This window comes from Piliocolobus tephrosceles, chromosome 5 (assembly GCF_002776525.5).
Source record: "Piliocolobus tephrosceles isolate RC106 chromosome 5, ASM277652v3, whole genome shotgun sequence".
NCBI classification, from domain to species: Eukaryota; Metazoa; Chordata; class Mammalia; order Primates; family Cercopithecidae; genus Piliocolobus; species Piliocolobus tephrosceles.
The window spans coordinates 58,626,266-58,642,525 of record NC_045438.1 but is presented as its reverse complement, the minus strand read 5'-3'; the positions used below and the strand labels follow the sequence as shown (position 1 = coordinate 58,642,525).

The 16,260-nt window shown below is 42.3% G+C and overlaps 1 protein-coding gene across 5 annotated transcripts in view; it reads right to left on the bottom strand.

Moving 5' to 3' along the window:
- Nucleotides 1-2,969: 2,969 nt before the first annotated feature.
- Nucleotides 2,970-16,260, bottom strand: part of ARID1B (AT-rich interaction domain 1B) — a 440,617-nt gene continuing 427,326 nt past the window's right edge. For 4 of the 5 annotated variants that reach the window (XM_023206077.3, XM_023206081.3, XM_023206082.3 and 1 more), the window contains 4 exons: nucleotides 15,104-15,200; nucleotides 12,532-13,315; nucleotides 10,058-10,188; nucleotides 2,970-7,573 (listed from right to left, as the gene is read on the bottom strand). In XM_023206077.3, coding sequence (XP_023061845.2) covers nucleotides 5,849-7,573; nucleotides 10,058-10,188; nucleotides 12,532-13,315; nucleotides 15,104-15,200 — 2,737 coding nt within the window. In that variant the 3' untranslated portion in view covers nucleotides 2,970-5,848. The remainder of the gene's footprint in view (nucleotides 7,574-10,057; nucleotides 10,189-12,531; nucleotides 13,316-15,103; nucleotides 15,201-16,260) is intronic. The other variant, XM_023206078.3, reaches the window with a different exon arrangement.

The following is a 16,260-nucleotide window of genomic DNA, read 5'->3' as shown; positions in this document are numbered from 1 at the left end:
GCACTTTTGTTTGGTGAAGACCATTTTTAGGAGCCGCATCCAAGCTTCAGTTCCTTAACTCTTGGGGGAAAATCTAGTTTGTAGAATATACAAATCCTGGGCCAGCTAAATACCAAACTTATGCAGATCAAAGCTCAAGCTTCATTGATTCACCTGACCTTAAGCCTACTGGGAAGGGAAGAGTATCGTGAATCTCACTTCTCCAGCCCACAGCGCTGCAGCCTATCTCCAGCTACGCATGAAGACCGTAGCGCCCTTTCTTTAGAGGAGCGCTCTCTGCTGTGTGTCAGATGAAAAGGAGTATCAAATAAAACATTGTGGTTGGCCATCTGCCACATCTGACCTTTGAAAGGTGTTGCAAGCCACTTTTTAGGTTAGGGCAGGGTAGGGCAGAGCAAATTTACTGTGTGACTGTAGTCCAGAGATTTGCTTCCCCCAGGTCTGCAAAAAAGGTGGGATCTTCCACCACTGCAGGGTGCTGGACACCCAAAACTGACATTCGGTACAGAAATTATGCAGAATCAAGCTGGTGTTGGCGAGATGCCGGGCGATTTTCAATATGAGTACAACAGAATGGGATCCTCAATCAGAAAGATGCGGGGATCTGAGGAGTGAACTGGAGGCCGAACCCACTGGGGGTTTTGCAGAACCCAAGCAGGGCAGGCCGGGCTGGGGAGGGCAGTACCCGCCAACTGAAGCCCTTAAAAGACCAGACAGATTCAAGGGTGTGAGGGTGGTGGGATGTAGAGGTCAGGTGGACATAGGGATGTTTTATAGTACAACGGCTTAGTCCATTGAAGGCCTGTATTTAGTGCCAATGTATTTATGAAAATGGGAAGCTATTTTCTTGGACTTCGTGTGAAACACATTTTAGGACACCAGCCAAAGGAAAAGTGTATATGTATGGATGGATGTTTGGGGTCAATATACACTGATCACTTACGTGACGAGAACATTCAGTCCGGGGCAATGCCAGGCATGACCACTGGTGGATAAAACTGTTTCCCAAAGCCCTGCAGTGTGTTTTTAGGATTTTTTTTTTTTTTTTTTTAATTTCAAGGTTAATTACGTTGGGAAATGCCCGGATTAAACAGGTGTCTCTTCTGCAGGATTTCTATCTTTAATATGGTAATATGGACTATGGATTGCCAAGAGAGTATGTAAGGAGTTTTTTTGGAGCTCTCTTCTGTTTCTTAGAACACACTTTGGAAAAAGCTGGGGTAAAGCTTCAAGTCCCTGAAATCAGATTCAGGAAGACAAATGAGTCTCATGTTTAGGACACACTTGGCGGCTGCCCCTTCCGCCTCCAGCCCCACCAACTTCCCCCTTAGGGTTTCATCATTTTAAATCCCAAAGTCAATTAACTCAGCACTTTGACTTTGGCATTTTAGAGGATGACATGACATGGATCCTCCAAACCAGGACCAGAAACCAAGGGTAGAAGCGCTAGCACAGTGCCCGGAGATGCAGGTGGGTGCACCTGACAGCATGGGGCTGGGGTCAGGAGGCCTTGACTATGACCTTTGCACAGGTGCAGTCAGTTCCTGCATTTCTAAGGGCTGATGGTGTAGGCTGAGAGCACAGGGTACCAAGCCACTGCTGCTTTCTCCTTCCACGTCAGGACTCACCAGCGCACTGGCGGGAGCCTGGGCAGGCCAGGAACCGCATGCTCTGCAGGAGCAGCTCTGAAATGGGAGGGCCTCGGACATCTGCAGAGCACAGTTGGGAGCCTACAGGCCACACCCCAGATGAGACTTCACCTTTTAAGTGTTTTTGATTTTCAGTCCAGAGCTCATCTCATCACATCCCCTTATTCTCAACAGCCAGTGTCTTACTTTATTTCTTAACAAAAATGAGTGTTTTCAGCCAGGCATGGTGGCTCATATCTGTAATCCCAGAGGTTTGGGAAGCAGATATCTAGCCTAAGGCTGGGAGATCTAGGCCAGCTGGGGCAACATAGCAAGTCCCCATCTCTACAAAAAGTTCTTAAAAATTAATAGCTGGGCGTGGTGGCACATGCCCGGAATCCCAGTTACTTGGGAAGCTGAGGTGGGAGGATCACTTGAACCTATGATTTAAAGGCTGCAGTGAGCTATGATCATGCCACTGCACTCCAGTCTGGGTGACAGAGCTAAAAACCCTGTCTTTGAAAAAATAAAAAAAGTGTTCAATGCATAAACATGGAGTGTTCTGAGTGTTTTCAATGTAAAACACTGTATTTGGAAGACTAGTTTATTTCTGTAATTGTCTGACATGAACGACTAGAACGTAATTGAAACAGGGTCATTGTTTATTGAGGACTCCTCAGAGCCTAGAACAGAGCCAGGCACATAGCATGTGCTAATACATCTCTGTTAAATTCATGAGTAATGTTGCCTGTTAGCAGATTAAATGCTGCTACCAAGTGTATTCATCAGAGTTTGTAACAATCTTGCCTGACCATGAAGTTTATTTCCAAGTTCTCCTAGGCTGGTGCTGAGCAGGACTTCGGGCAGCTGGGCCACGGCCCTTGAGATAAAGAAGTGAACCAACACTCAGCAAGAAGAAAAGGACTGTTTGCACTGTCCATTTGTGGCTCGTTTATAGTACTTCCTTTGCTTCCTCAAAGGTGAACAGACACGGGAACAGGTACATATGGTTTGATAGGAAATGAAAAATTTCCAACAGTTTTAAATGGATGGACTTCAGGGCAAAGGCTGGCTTCTTTTCATAAAGGAGGTAGTTAATAGCTTACATTGTATAAGACTGCCCATATGCCCTTAAAAAAATCATTCTTCATTATAAACTCTGAAAAAACAGCTTAACTAGTCTTTGAACAGGCCACCTTCATCAGTAAAACATGCTTCTATATCATTCTCCTCGAACAAAACACTGTGAATAGGTATTGCTGAGCAGACGCCACCCAGCATCTCTTATGTGACATTAAAAAAATCCACTCAAATACCAACAGATTCCACTTTATAGCACCATTCCAAAATACTAAACTTTCTTTGCACCTTTATTTTTTTATCTTTTTTTTTTTTTTTTTTTTTTGGTACACATTTAAAGTCTGGGCATCCTGTAAATTTCTGAAAAGCCTCATAGTAAAAAAAACCGACTAATTTTTAGGACAAAGCAATAACTCAGTTTATAGGCAAGATGATCTCAAGCAGGCTGCAAATTCTTCATGGGCTTCTGTAAATCTTGATTCGGGGGTGAGAATATGCAAAGGAGGCTAAAGTCTTCCTGGATTAGTCTAGAGACTATGTTGCACATCAGGATAGAAAAACTTGTTGCGTATCGGTTACAATGCAAACCATAACAACAGTCTTTTGTTCATTATTTTACTCTTTTGATTGACAAAGGAATTGGGATACTGGATATGTTCAGAGTTTGTATACACCTTTTATTTGTACTCTGTAAGAGAGAAATTAGAATAATATTGAATTCCCTCTTACAAATCTCCATATTTGAAGCTCGGAGCACTAAAATCTGTTCTTAGCAAGCAGATGTATTTAAAGTAGAATTATAAATGGGTCTTTAATTCAACATATATATGGTTGCATTGTTATGTAAGGAGACTGTTTGACTCAGTAATGTGGGAGTTGACAGATGAGAGACTGCTTGCAGAAAAGATGATTTTTTTCCTCGTGACACTGGAGAGTCACGTCTCACAATGACTGTAACTGCATGTTCCTGTCTAACTCTTCCATCTATTACTGTGAGTAATGTGAACAGACACAATGTATGCGAGGGGCTGGGTATTCTGAGTATACTGTGATTGGAAGAGGGATGAGAAGAGGTAGAGGTCCACTAACAGCATCATTATGCAGCAGTTTCAAAGAAATTGATTATTACACAGTAACAGTCAATGACCCAGGAAGAGAAAGTTTAAATTAGAAGTGACTAGTATTAAAAAGCTACTGTGCACCAGGTAGGAAGGAATATGAGAACCATAATATGCCCTGAAATAGAAATAATCACTTTGCACTATGTACACCACATACAATATAACAGATTCTTTTTTAACATTGCACAGTATAAATATTATACACGGTGGAGTAAACTAAATGTAAAATAACTTTGAGGCACACAGAAGAAACAAGGAATAGATTGAACTTTGATTAAACTAAGATGGAGTTAGTAAAAGGCAGAATGTTAACATTTTCAGGCCAGTTAAGCTTCTGAGATCTCACCTCAAGTGGGTCGGCAGCCACCTCCCGTAAATACTGGAAATGATCATACCTCAATGTCGTTAGACTAAGTTAATTGCTTCAAAGAAAGACTAATTAGCTAAGTAATTTGCGAAAATCAAACTGTTGCTCCCCACTCGAAAGTAGGTAACCCCTAAAGGTCTCTTCCAAATGTAGGGTTTTATTATGTGAATACACTGCTGCATTCCCCTATTTCTTGTAAATAACTTGATTACTAGGAAACCACTTTAAGGAAACTAGAACAGTATTCAAGAACACCCATCACAGTGCTTAACAAGATTTAATGTACATTTATTCTTAACATGTGGAACATATAAAGATTTTATACTGAATAAATGATATTCATTAAGCCAGAGGAAAAGGAGGAATTTACATCAAGTTTTTTTCTTTTTTTTTTTTTAAACTACATTATCTTGAAATACAAATGTGGATTCTCGTCACTGAAAAATCTTTGAAGTTGTGTTTCTTCCTTTTAGTTGTATTTTTTTCATTTTCTCTTTTTTGTCTGTACTGGTAACCATTTTCTACATCAATCCATATACAACCATTTCCACACCTTGATTCATGAAGCAGTGATCAGTTGCTCTCCTGAAATCGAGCATGACTTTATACATACAGAAACTTGTACATTACCCTCTTTTTTTTTGTTTTTTTTTCTTTTTTGTTTTTGTTTTTTGTATTTTTTCTTTCTTTTTTTGGAGATATGGCCCTAATGAAAAAATATATAAAATAAAAATAAAAAATTATTTAAATCTACCATCACTTCGTAGTTACCACATCATGAAAAAGAAACTAAAACTTTGTACTAAAAAAAAAAAAAAAAAAAAAAAAAGAAAAGAAAAAAATGAGGGTATGTTTAATGTACAACTTCTATATACATCACAGCCCATAGGCAGTAAAAAAAATATTTAAAAAATGATTAAAGGAATTGTGAAGAACTGTCATGTGGAAGGTCAAACGCCGACAGCAGGCATGACGGGAGTGGTGAGGAGCAGTTTCCGGATCATTGTCAGGTATGTATTTTCAATCTTAAAAAAACATTGTTTTTGCTCCCAGCCTAATGGAACCATTTTCCTGTGGAGAAACCAGTATCATTTCATAGTTTTGACTACTGACTGACATACCTCCTTGAGCCCCTATACCTGTATCTGTAGAAATTTCTATTGCACAGAACTTTGGGTGATGGGATGCAGTTTTTTTTTCATTCTCTGAGGAGTAAAACGCATAGGAAATGGGTAATTTTTCACCTTTTTGACTCAGTGTGGTGAAATTTTCGCATCTTAGCATCTTTTGCCACAACTTTTTTCTTTAAAGTCAATTTGCTTCCCCCCAAAATGCAATACAACATGGAAAAGAACATTAAAAAGATCCGTGAAAAACCAAAAGTGACCTTTGAATGCACTAGACAGCAACTTTGGTTAAAAAAAAGAAAAAAAAAAAACCCCAAAGGATGTACTTATACACACAGACAGCAAATATTAATTTCGTAACTGTTCAAATTAATTATTTAATTCCCAATTGGTAAATAGTGAATGGGGCAGAGGAGCAAAGATTTTCTTTTCCTTCTTCCTACGCTGGATAAACAAGAACAGAAAACAGCCAGTTATATGTGACCCTCTAATCTTCACTCACACATGCTTGCCTTCTCACTTATGTCATAACTGCCCAATCTGAAACAGTACATCACAGATGACAGATGCAACCAGAGAGTTCAGGACAGCTGATATCGAGATATCCAGCAACCGGCCCTCGTGCAAAAGGAATTCCGAGCGGTTTTCGTCCACTCTGGCCATGGCTAGCAAAGCCTTGGCCGCCCTGCACATCATGTCCACGCTAGGTGGTTCCAGGGGCGGGGGCTGCATGTGCATGAGGTTGTGCTGGCTCTGCTGGTACTGGGCCATCGTGACCCCATCCTCTAGGAAGCTTATCAAGTTTCCAATGCTTCCTTTCTGCACAGCTATGGCCCTTGCTGCTAGCGCGTCCCCTTGGGCAAGGTTCGATAAAAGCGCCATGGACATTTCTCGACAGACTGGGTTTTTGCGATCCCCAACGTACCTAACTAATGTAGCATAGAATTTCTCCTGACGACTAAATGGAGGAGTGGCCAAGATCAGGTCCACATTATTGTCCTGGATACTGAGTTTACAGAGGGTCTCCAGCACAAGTCTCTGAGGCGACAGGACCGAGTTGGGTCCCACAGTTGGAAAGGGATCTTGTGCCTCTGCAGACGGGCACACCATCCAGTGCAGCAAGCCATCCAAAATTGGCAAGCAGATGCTTTCCGTGTAAGCAGACAAGTCTAGCTGCCCGGAAATGTTGGCCAACGTGACCAACGTGTTATCCCTCAAGACCTCGAGGCAGTCCCACCACCACTCATCTTTGCTGCAGGCCACCCCCTTGTCCTCATCCTCCTCTTTCTCGTAGGTCTGTGGTGCTCGCTTTCTCTCTGGATGCTCGTGGTGAAGAAGAATCAGCTTCCCCAGGATCAGCACCAAGCCTGGATGTTTGGACATTTCGGCATCATTGCCAGGCACGAACGACAAGCTACGGACAATATTGGACACACAGATGCATCGCTTAGCCAGCGAGTCCTGCCAGTGCGCAATGGTGCACAGAGGAGTCTCGTCTCGGCTCCTGGGCTCGTCCTCCAGCAGCTTGATGTTCCGGTGACTTTTGGCTTGCTGGATACCAAAGGGAAACTTACTGCTTTCCGTCTGGGGCCCAGGGTTTGCGTCTTCGGGCAGTGCCCCTGGCCGAGCAGAGAGGACGTCATCGATGGTTGCTATGATGCTTTTCTCTTGCTGCTCTTCAGAGTCTCCTTTGCCTTCTTGCTCTTTCTTTCTACCTGTGGAGCTTAAGGGGGGAGGTGGGCGCCTGCGAGGAGGAATTTCCATCTTGCTCTCAAAGTGAGTCTGAATGTGCTCGGTGGTGTCACCCCCGCCGAGCTGCCAGTGCAGAAGGCCACTATTGAACTCCTGCACACGCCCCAACTTGTCAGATCGGTCAACAACAAACAGGTTGTTCTTTTTGACTATCTTTATTGGCAGCTTGTCGAACTTACTGGCTTGCTTGGGCTTCTCCTTTGGGTCTGCAGCGGCATCCGGGGCAGTCAGAGCGATGCTGCTCTTTTCATCGCTTTCTGTCTTCTCGCTGTCTTCCTCCTCGTCCTCCTCGTCTTCCTCGTCGTCATCAATACATTCAGCATCTTCCTCCTCTTTCCCAGAATCGTCCTCCAAGGACTGGCTGTCGTCCTTCCTTGCTGCGTTGTGATCAAGTGCTTTTTGGCTGGGGTCTCCCACTTCATATTCCATAAGAATTCCAAAAATGTCAATCAGGCATTTTCTAAAGTACTCGACTAAAAGTTCCAGAAATCCAGACAACTGGAGAGGAGGAGGAGGAGAAGAAAGAAAGAACAGGTACAATGTCATGACATCAAATATCATCAAGGAGGGTAAAGATCCTGAGACCCGTCAATACCTTTTCATAATTGTCACACATTTGTCTTCCTTTTTGGCTGGACCATGAAAGATAAACTACCTTTCAGGTACAGCGAATTTCCTGAATTTCACAGTATAAACTACACCGACATTTAGCATATTTCTTATTTGCTGCTTCCTTGCTTAGACTATCTACACAAAAACTTACTTTTTATTCTCATATTTCTAATATTAGCACTGAGGGAGTGCCTTGCTGTTCTTTACCTTTCTGTTCCTGATTTAGAGACAATGTACTCATTATTAGAAGAGTTAGAACATGGATTTTATAGACTCTTTTGCCCAAAGTGACTCTGTTCTCTTCTATTATTTATCTGAGACTTGCTCGCCGGGATTTTTATGGTTGTTTTTCTTAGGATTTTATGGTTATTTTTGTCTCAGGTACCATAGGTTACCCTAATTTATGTTCTCTATATATCTTTTGGAGGAGGTAATTTCAGCAATGTGGTAGCTCATGAACACTGAAAATTAAAAACAAATCAATTTAGCCTCTGATAAATAAATTAGAATGTTTCATAAAATGCAATTTTACATTTCAGTTATTTATGACTCTAGCTGAAAGACAAAAAAAACTATGAGAGAACCACTGACTACAAGAACAAATTCGGTTTCCTTTAAGCAAATGTTTATATCAAGAAAAAACCAATACACTTCATGATTAGCAACCGCCCTCTCTCCCAACACCCCCACCACGTTTAGGAACTCTAAAGAGTAAGTAACAAAAAGGATTCTTTCCCGGTAGATGTTGGAAATCAGCTATACCTTCATATCCTACTGTCAGTGTCTTGAAAGTAGAGTTGGAAACATTTTTAAGAAGTCAGGGGAAGCCCCTAGCACCAACTAGAAAGAATTGCTTTTAACGTGCTGAAGGCACAATGTTCCAAGGGCATTTTCCCTTTTTTTCCCAGGGGAGAAGGGAAAGTTAATAAAGCAATTCTGGTTATGAAAATATGTGATCAACAACAGTTCACCTAACGTAAGGATGAAAGCGCGTTTTACTCCAGCAAATGCAGTACACAGTTTTTAAATACTTATTTTCTGTTAACACAGCACTCGTACAATGTTTATGACCTTATTAATAAACTTTCTAGCAATTGAAAAATTGCCTTTCTAGGCTGATAATGAGGGCTTAAATGAGAGAAGAAAGAAGTAGAAGATTCTGGCCTTATTTCCATAGAAGCAAGGAAATTAAGTGTTTTAGTTTTTGCACTGAAAGTAGAGAGTTGTTTGTATACTGTAGGGAAAATGACCATTTTCCATTTTTAATTTCTAAATATTTCTTTAAAAGTCTATAGTCCAGTGGACTCTTGGGGCATTTTTCCCGACCTTCAGTGCTCGTCTCTTCTAGCTATTATGCTGGAAGCTACCTGAAGCCTAACTCCGAACAAAGGAGGGGTTTAAGCTCATTAATAGTAGTAGGCTTTTACATGACTGCTTCAAAATAACCTGGAGACAGGCAGAAATGGGAGAGCACAGACTAAGAAATAAGTGTAGCCATGAGTTCATAACTATTTTAGCTGACTGAGAGGTACATGGGGGTTCATTAAACTGTTCTCTGTCCTTCTATATATATTTATACATTCTATAAATGTATAGAATATAAAATTTCTTTTCTTTTTTTTTTTTTTTTTTTTTTTGAGACGGAGTCTCGCTCTGTCGCCTGGGCTGGAGTGCAGTGGCCGGATCTCAGCTCACTGCAAGCTCCGCCTCCCGGGTTTACGCCATTCTCCTGCCTCAGCCTCCCGAGTAGCTGGGACTACAGACGCCCGCCACCTCGCCCGGCTAGTTTTTTTTTTGTATTTTTTAGTAGAGACGGGGTTTCACCGTGTTAGCCAGGATGGTCTCGATCTCCTGACCTCGTGATCTGCCCGTCTCGGCCTCCCAAAGTGCTGGGATTACAGGCTTGAGCCACCGCGCCCGGCCTAAAATTTCTAATTGAATATCTTTTTAATGAAAAGAAAGATGTCAAGTCCTCCTGGAAAGTAGGATAATGTCCCATTGCAACCAATTGTGTTTCCAATGCTGACTCCAGTCACAACTTAATGTTATATTTTGATTACTTCCCATTGGCCTGCTAATATTCATTCTAAACAATTTAATGTTACTACTGTCATCTATCCCATATACACATACACACAGTCACTGTTCTCTTGTAAGAAATAGAGGTGTGTATGTACACACGCTAAAGACTACAATGAATATTATCCCAGATAACTCTACATTGATTAAGGCTGGCCGATACCAACTGCAGTGATTAACAGTGTTGGACGCCTAGTGCTAATCAATTTAGGCATTAGTTCAAGCTCAAGTGTGCACGGCCTGATGCTCTCCTATCCTAATTTGGTTGTTAGCTGGACTATGCTGGCTTACCTGGGAGAGATTGAAAGTAGCAACAGTGCTGTCATCATACAGAAGAATATTAATAGTGTCCAAAGCCCACGTACTTTCAGCCAAAAGACCTGATTTAAGGGACATCATCACACGCCATGCCTCTGGAGTAACTGAAGATGGGAAAGAACAAGGGTATCATGAATGTTGACTCTATGCATGAAAGAACGAAAGTTAACAAAAGAATAAGAAAAAATAAGTGGAGTGTTAAGTTAAATATTGACTTCAAACAAATGCTCTCAGGGACAGTTAAGCGTGATCATTTCGGATTTTAAATGGAGGCCATAAGCTGCAGTGAGAAACTTTTGTGGTTTAAGATCTTCTCGCTTTGTTGGTCACGTAGGAGCCGAAAGTGCTTCTAGAGGTGGAGTGGTTGAGCACAGATGGCCCTTTCTCATGGCCGGGTTATTTCTTTCAGCCAGCCTACAGAGTCTGCAATGTGGTATCAGAGTTTTTAATAAATGAGTCAAACCCAAAAGTGGTATTTGTCTTCTTTTGCCTTTGCCACTCGCAAATGTCTCGAGGTGGCGTCCTGGAAGGCCGCCAAGTATGCAGGACGTGGAAGCAAAATTTAACTCCAAAACAGCCTCCTCAGACACACGGCCTTGGCTTCTCAGGCTGCTTTCCTCTAGTCCTATGCTCCTGCCTCGGAACATGCTGTGACAAATATCAGCACTTTGATGGCTCAGATTTCTCAGGAGTGTGGTCGGAGCCAAAGAATGGGAAGTAATTTGTTGTTTTCCCTATTCCTGCTACTACAGAAAATAAAATGATCAGGTAGAAAGTTTGTAAGATTTGCCATGAGATGGGGCTGTGCGAACAGACTCAACAGGCATCGGAATTTCGCAGGAGTTGTGGCAGCAGTGCAGGGCACCAGCCCGAGAGGGCAGAGACCCAGCTCGGCCAGACCCTTGGAGCCGTCCGGAGGCTGGGGGCATTCTCCAGGTGCCAAGAATCATCGGACGTGCAGGAGGACACTGTGGCTTTTCTACTTTTATTTTAATTGCATCTGCTTTAAAATTTTCTAAGACAGCTACATATTATTTTTACAATAAAAAAATCAAAATTACTTTAAAAAAATAAAAATATAAATTTCCCTAGGTTGAAGACAAATGCTATATAACCTGCACTGGGAGATTTTTTTAAAATTTAGATATATTTATTTAAATACACAATATATGTGTGTGTATATATATATTTCTATATATAAAATGGTGCTCAGTGTCTATGCCTCCTTCTCTCCCTCTGCAACCCCATATATATATATACACACACACACACACACACACATATACATAGAGAGAGATAGAGATACACATTATATATAAAGGGATAGATATATGTGCATATAAAGGGATATATATATAAAGGAATATATATGTGTGTGTGTGTGTGTATACAGTGGCACAATCACTGCTCACCAAAGCCTTGATCTCCTGGGCTCAAGTGATCCTCCTACCTCTGCCTCCTAAATAGCCGGGACTACAGAAATGGATCCCACTTTTGGCTAATTTTTTTCTTTTTAATAGAAACAAGGTTTTACTAGGTTGCCCAAGGGTGGTCTCGAATTCCTGAGCTTGAGTGATTCTCCTGCCCTGGTCTCTCAATCTACGTCTCCTTAACATCCAGTGATTGACCTCTTTCAAATTATTAATATCTTTAATTTTCTAATCACTGCAAAAGATTTTAAGTCAATTTGTTCTTGAGTTTTTTTGAGTAATTTTTCCCAATATAACTCAGACCTATTATCTTTCTTCCTGTGTTAAAAGTACTTCAAAAATAGTGCAGAAACCCTGTGTATACTCCCAGATAGTCCAGACCTCTGATTAGTATTCAGAACATCCCACAGAGGATAAACAAGCAACATCAGCATTCAACTGACATGGTTCTTGGCCCAAGTCTACCAGTGCGTTGGATGATATCAGTTCTATGTATTACAGCATAGCATGTTCTATATGTCATACCATCTATCAATGTACATATTACAGGCAGGCTTTAACTTTTTCCCATGGAAATTCACTGTATGTTGTCACTAAATTACAGAGTGGCTTGCCTTCAGATTTTCTCAGGTCACCTTTAGCATTTCATTAGCCTCACGGGGGAGTCTGTTATCACGTATTGTAGTGATTAAGTGGCTTGGTTAAGTTCGAATCTTTAAGCCCAAAATATAGTATATAATCACTGAGGATTCCCTGATCTCTTACTTGAAGCTCTGATCTTGAACACAAATAACACTCACGTGTAAAACTACCATTTTATTTCACAAATCTTTTCTGGCACTATTTCTTAATTCAGATTAGCAGCCTCCAACTATTACTCCTATATAAAAATGCATCTTGATAATTTCTAGTCATAATTTTTTCATCCCTTTAAGATGAACAGGAACAGTATACTAAAATTAAAATTCTACACTGCAACTGGAATTCATTTCGGAATGAAAGCTTCGGAATTCTTACCGATATCTTTGGAGGTAATCTTTCGCCTTTGTTTCAAGACTGGTTGTGATGCTTCCACTGAGCCAGGAGGAAAGGTGATCTCCCTTCTGATTGGGGGTGGTTGGGGTGGTGGCCCGGTGACCTGGGATGCGGGGACCGTGGGCATGACCTTCTGCATCTTCATAGAGGGCAGAAAGGGAGACTTGCTTGGAGACATGCGGTTCTCCAGGGAGCGCTGGAAGGATGCTGGGCTGGGCGCCCTGGAGATGTGATTTGGCAGTGATGGTGGCGTCTGGTAGGACGGCTGTGGCGGGCGCGTGATGGGCTGCATGGAGGCTGAGGACGACATATAAGGCTGACGCTGGCTGACGTGAGAAGGCCACTGGCTCTCATGATTTATCCTCTGATCGGGTACCATCATATCGTCCGTGCGGTTCATGCCTGGGTAAGGGGGCGCCTGTGCAGGGCCGCCAGGGCCCTGCCTGTTCTGGTAGGGATAAGGCATATCATTGCGTGCTGCCCACATATTCTGCTGAGGCCCCTCGCTGGAGGAGGACTGCAGCGGGCCGCCCATCATCTGAGGCGGGATTCCGTGCGTCTGGATCTGCCCCGGGCCCTGCATCCTCTCCCTGCTGTAGGGATATGGGTACTGGCCCTGGATGGGCCTGCGGTCCGGGCCCGAGTAGGAGCCTCCGTACTGATTGTACATCTCCTGCTGCTGGCTGCTGTACTGCATGTTGTACATGTCGCCCTCGTGGCGCTTGGCTGGGGGCCCGTACATGCCGTCCATATGGCGTTTGTAATTCTGGAATTCGCAGAAACACAAATCATCCTGATGTGCTCTAACAGGTATAATCACACACTGAAATTATGCAAAATAGTTATTACCTGCTAGAATGTTCATTTCACAATGAATATGGGAAGCTCCTATAACAACTGAGAACAATCTATGTTCAATATTTCAGTATTATATACACCATGTCACACACTCAGGAGAGGGCATCCAAAATTTGTTTTCACGTGTTTGAAACTTTCTGTGGAAAAAACAAAAAAAAGCCTCCTCTCCTTAGGCTGTGCCACCGGGACAGCCAGCATTAAACTCCCACACAGGCAGACGGCGCCCGGGCTGGGAGCTGCACTAGGACCACAGCAGGAGGCAGAAGGACCCTCTCACAGGAGAGCCAGCATCCAGGGGCTGGCCTGAAAGGGTCTCGGGGTAAAAGGGTTTCTTGGGCCTCATTTTATGGAAAAGCCTCCAAACAGGGCTCGGCTCTCCAGACTGGTCACCCGACATCCATCCCACAGCTCCTGCCCTGACTTCTGGCCTGGCCAGGTGCGGCTCCCCCAAAGCCCCACTGGTCACAGCACTGAGGACAGGGCTGGCACCACACCTGCTACTAAGCTTGCTTCCGGGAGGCTCCAGGACCAGTGCAGTGCGTAGGTGGGACTCTGATGGGAGGCAGTGAAATGCTGATGTTTTTCACTTTACTTGAAAACTGTTTAAGATCAGTTGGTTTAAAAATGCAATTCACTGGCCAGGCGCAGTGACTCATGCCTGTAATCCCAGCACTTTGGGAAGCCGAGGCAGGAGGATCACCTGAGGTCAGGGGTTCGAGACCAGCTTGGCCAACATGGTGAAACCCCGTCTCTACTAAAAATACAAAAATTAGCCAGGCATGGTGGTGGGCGCCTGCAGTCCCAGCTGCTTGGGAGGCGGAGGCATGAGAATCGCTTGAGCCCAGGAGGCAGAGGTTGCAGACAGCCAAGATTGCACCAGAGCGAGACTGCATCTCAAAAAAAAAAAAAAAAAAAAAAAAAAAGGCAATTCACTGTGCCTATATGCTCCAGTAAAATTAAATAACTGAAAAATAATATACATATTATTATATATAATTATGTATTATAATTATATAACATATACATAGTTTTCAAAATTTTTATTTTTTGCAAGAGGTCTCAGATCTGAAAAGTTGTTTAAAAATAGCAAAGTCCTGTATGTCTGGAAAACCACACCATGAAGGGTGGTTCTCTGCAACAGCACTGGTCACTGTAAGGGCGAGATCTTGCATAACTTAGCATCTCTGAGCTGCGATGGTCACCTGTGAACCAGCAAAAACCTGTCCCACTTATTCAAAATAAGTATCATTAGCATCTTATCTCATTTTTTAAAAAGCCGATTCACTTTCACTATTAGTATATAATATTTTACGTTGTTTTTCTACACATTCTCCTTAAAGCACTGACGAATTTCTGTTCTAAAATGGCTTCTGATACAATAGTATGTACAATAGATACCTGTTTAAAATATACTCACTCTAGCTCGGGCTTGTTATTATTTACAAGGATGAATACACTCAACTTCTTGTTACAAGTTATATTTGTTTCAGGAAACCATGTATCAAGAGTTATTTTTAATGTGCTGACTTCAACATCCCAGGAGTACTTTCTAGCCTTAACTATATCCTGAATGCTCAACAAATACTAATCATTTTTGTTAGACATCTGAAAATCTTCAGAAGTAAGAAAAGTTTGAGTTTTAGCCTCCAGGAGAGAACCAGAAAACACAGCACCCCACGCCCACTCGCCAACTCACCGGCTGCTGTGGGTACAGGCCGGGCTGGTGCCCTCCATACGGCGGCTGTCCCGAGGGAGGGCCTTGGCCTGGATACTGCTGCCCATAAGGTTCATGCCTGGAACGAGGCATTCAAAGACAACTTAACTGAGAAAAAGCTTCAGGCAAACAGAGAAATAAACAATCCATTTCTGGAACCCTGACTCCCCCAAGCAGCTCTGTGTGGCTTTCCCCGCACACCCCTCCGACAAAGGCCCTCTGAGAGGCAGCTGCACGCCAACTGTTAACACCAGGGATGGGAACACCCATTTTGGGAACGGTGCCAAACTCCTAGTTCAGGCTGTTGGCTAATAGGTGTCAGAGGAATACCGGTTGAGCAGGCCGGCACCCTGTAAGCACTTGTCAGAGCCTCTGGCCTCTGCCTTGGAGGCCGCAGCCCCGCCTCTCCACTGACGTGTACCTTAGGAAGTGTCGTACAATGCTGTGATGTGAAGCATTAATGGAAGCAAGAAATGACGAGAAGAACTGAAGACTCAAAGGCAATGTTCCTAGAAGTACCGGAACATCAAAATGTTTGTACTTTGCACGTTCTCATTATGAATGGAAAATGTTTAATTCTAAAAGCTATACTTCAAATTTAATTCCAGTGTTAGCTAATCATTGTATAAATACAAGTTCTCAGAATTTCACAGTCCTATGCCCTAAAAGGCTACAGAAAAGAATGACAGGGATGATTTGAACGCACACCTATTACATCTTAAAATGGAAATGAATAATATATTCATTTTTCAACTACTAGTATATTAAAAAATTATAAATACCATAAAAAATAGCATGTTTTAAAAGGCAATAGATTTGGAACTTTGAAAAATACATTGGTTTAAGTTAATATACTAAATCTTGTAAGAAAGGGTACAATGGACTGAATATATTCCTAAGCTGATCAAGGAATGAGAATAATAAAAACAAATAAAAGAATTTTTAGATTATCACATGTGAAACAGACATGGGAACTTTTGATAACTACTTTGATATCTAAGAAGGAAGCTCAGAGATAGGAGGAAAGAAATGTATTTGACATGGGTAAAATTTAAGTTGCATAACAAGCAACATTTTTCAGAAGAGAAAACTTAACGAGGTAAACCCCTCTTTAATGTGGTAGAGCCAAGATAATTGTT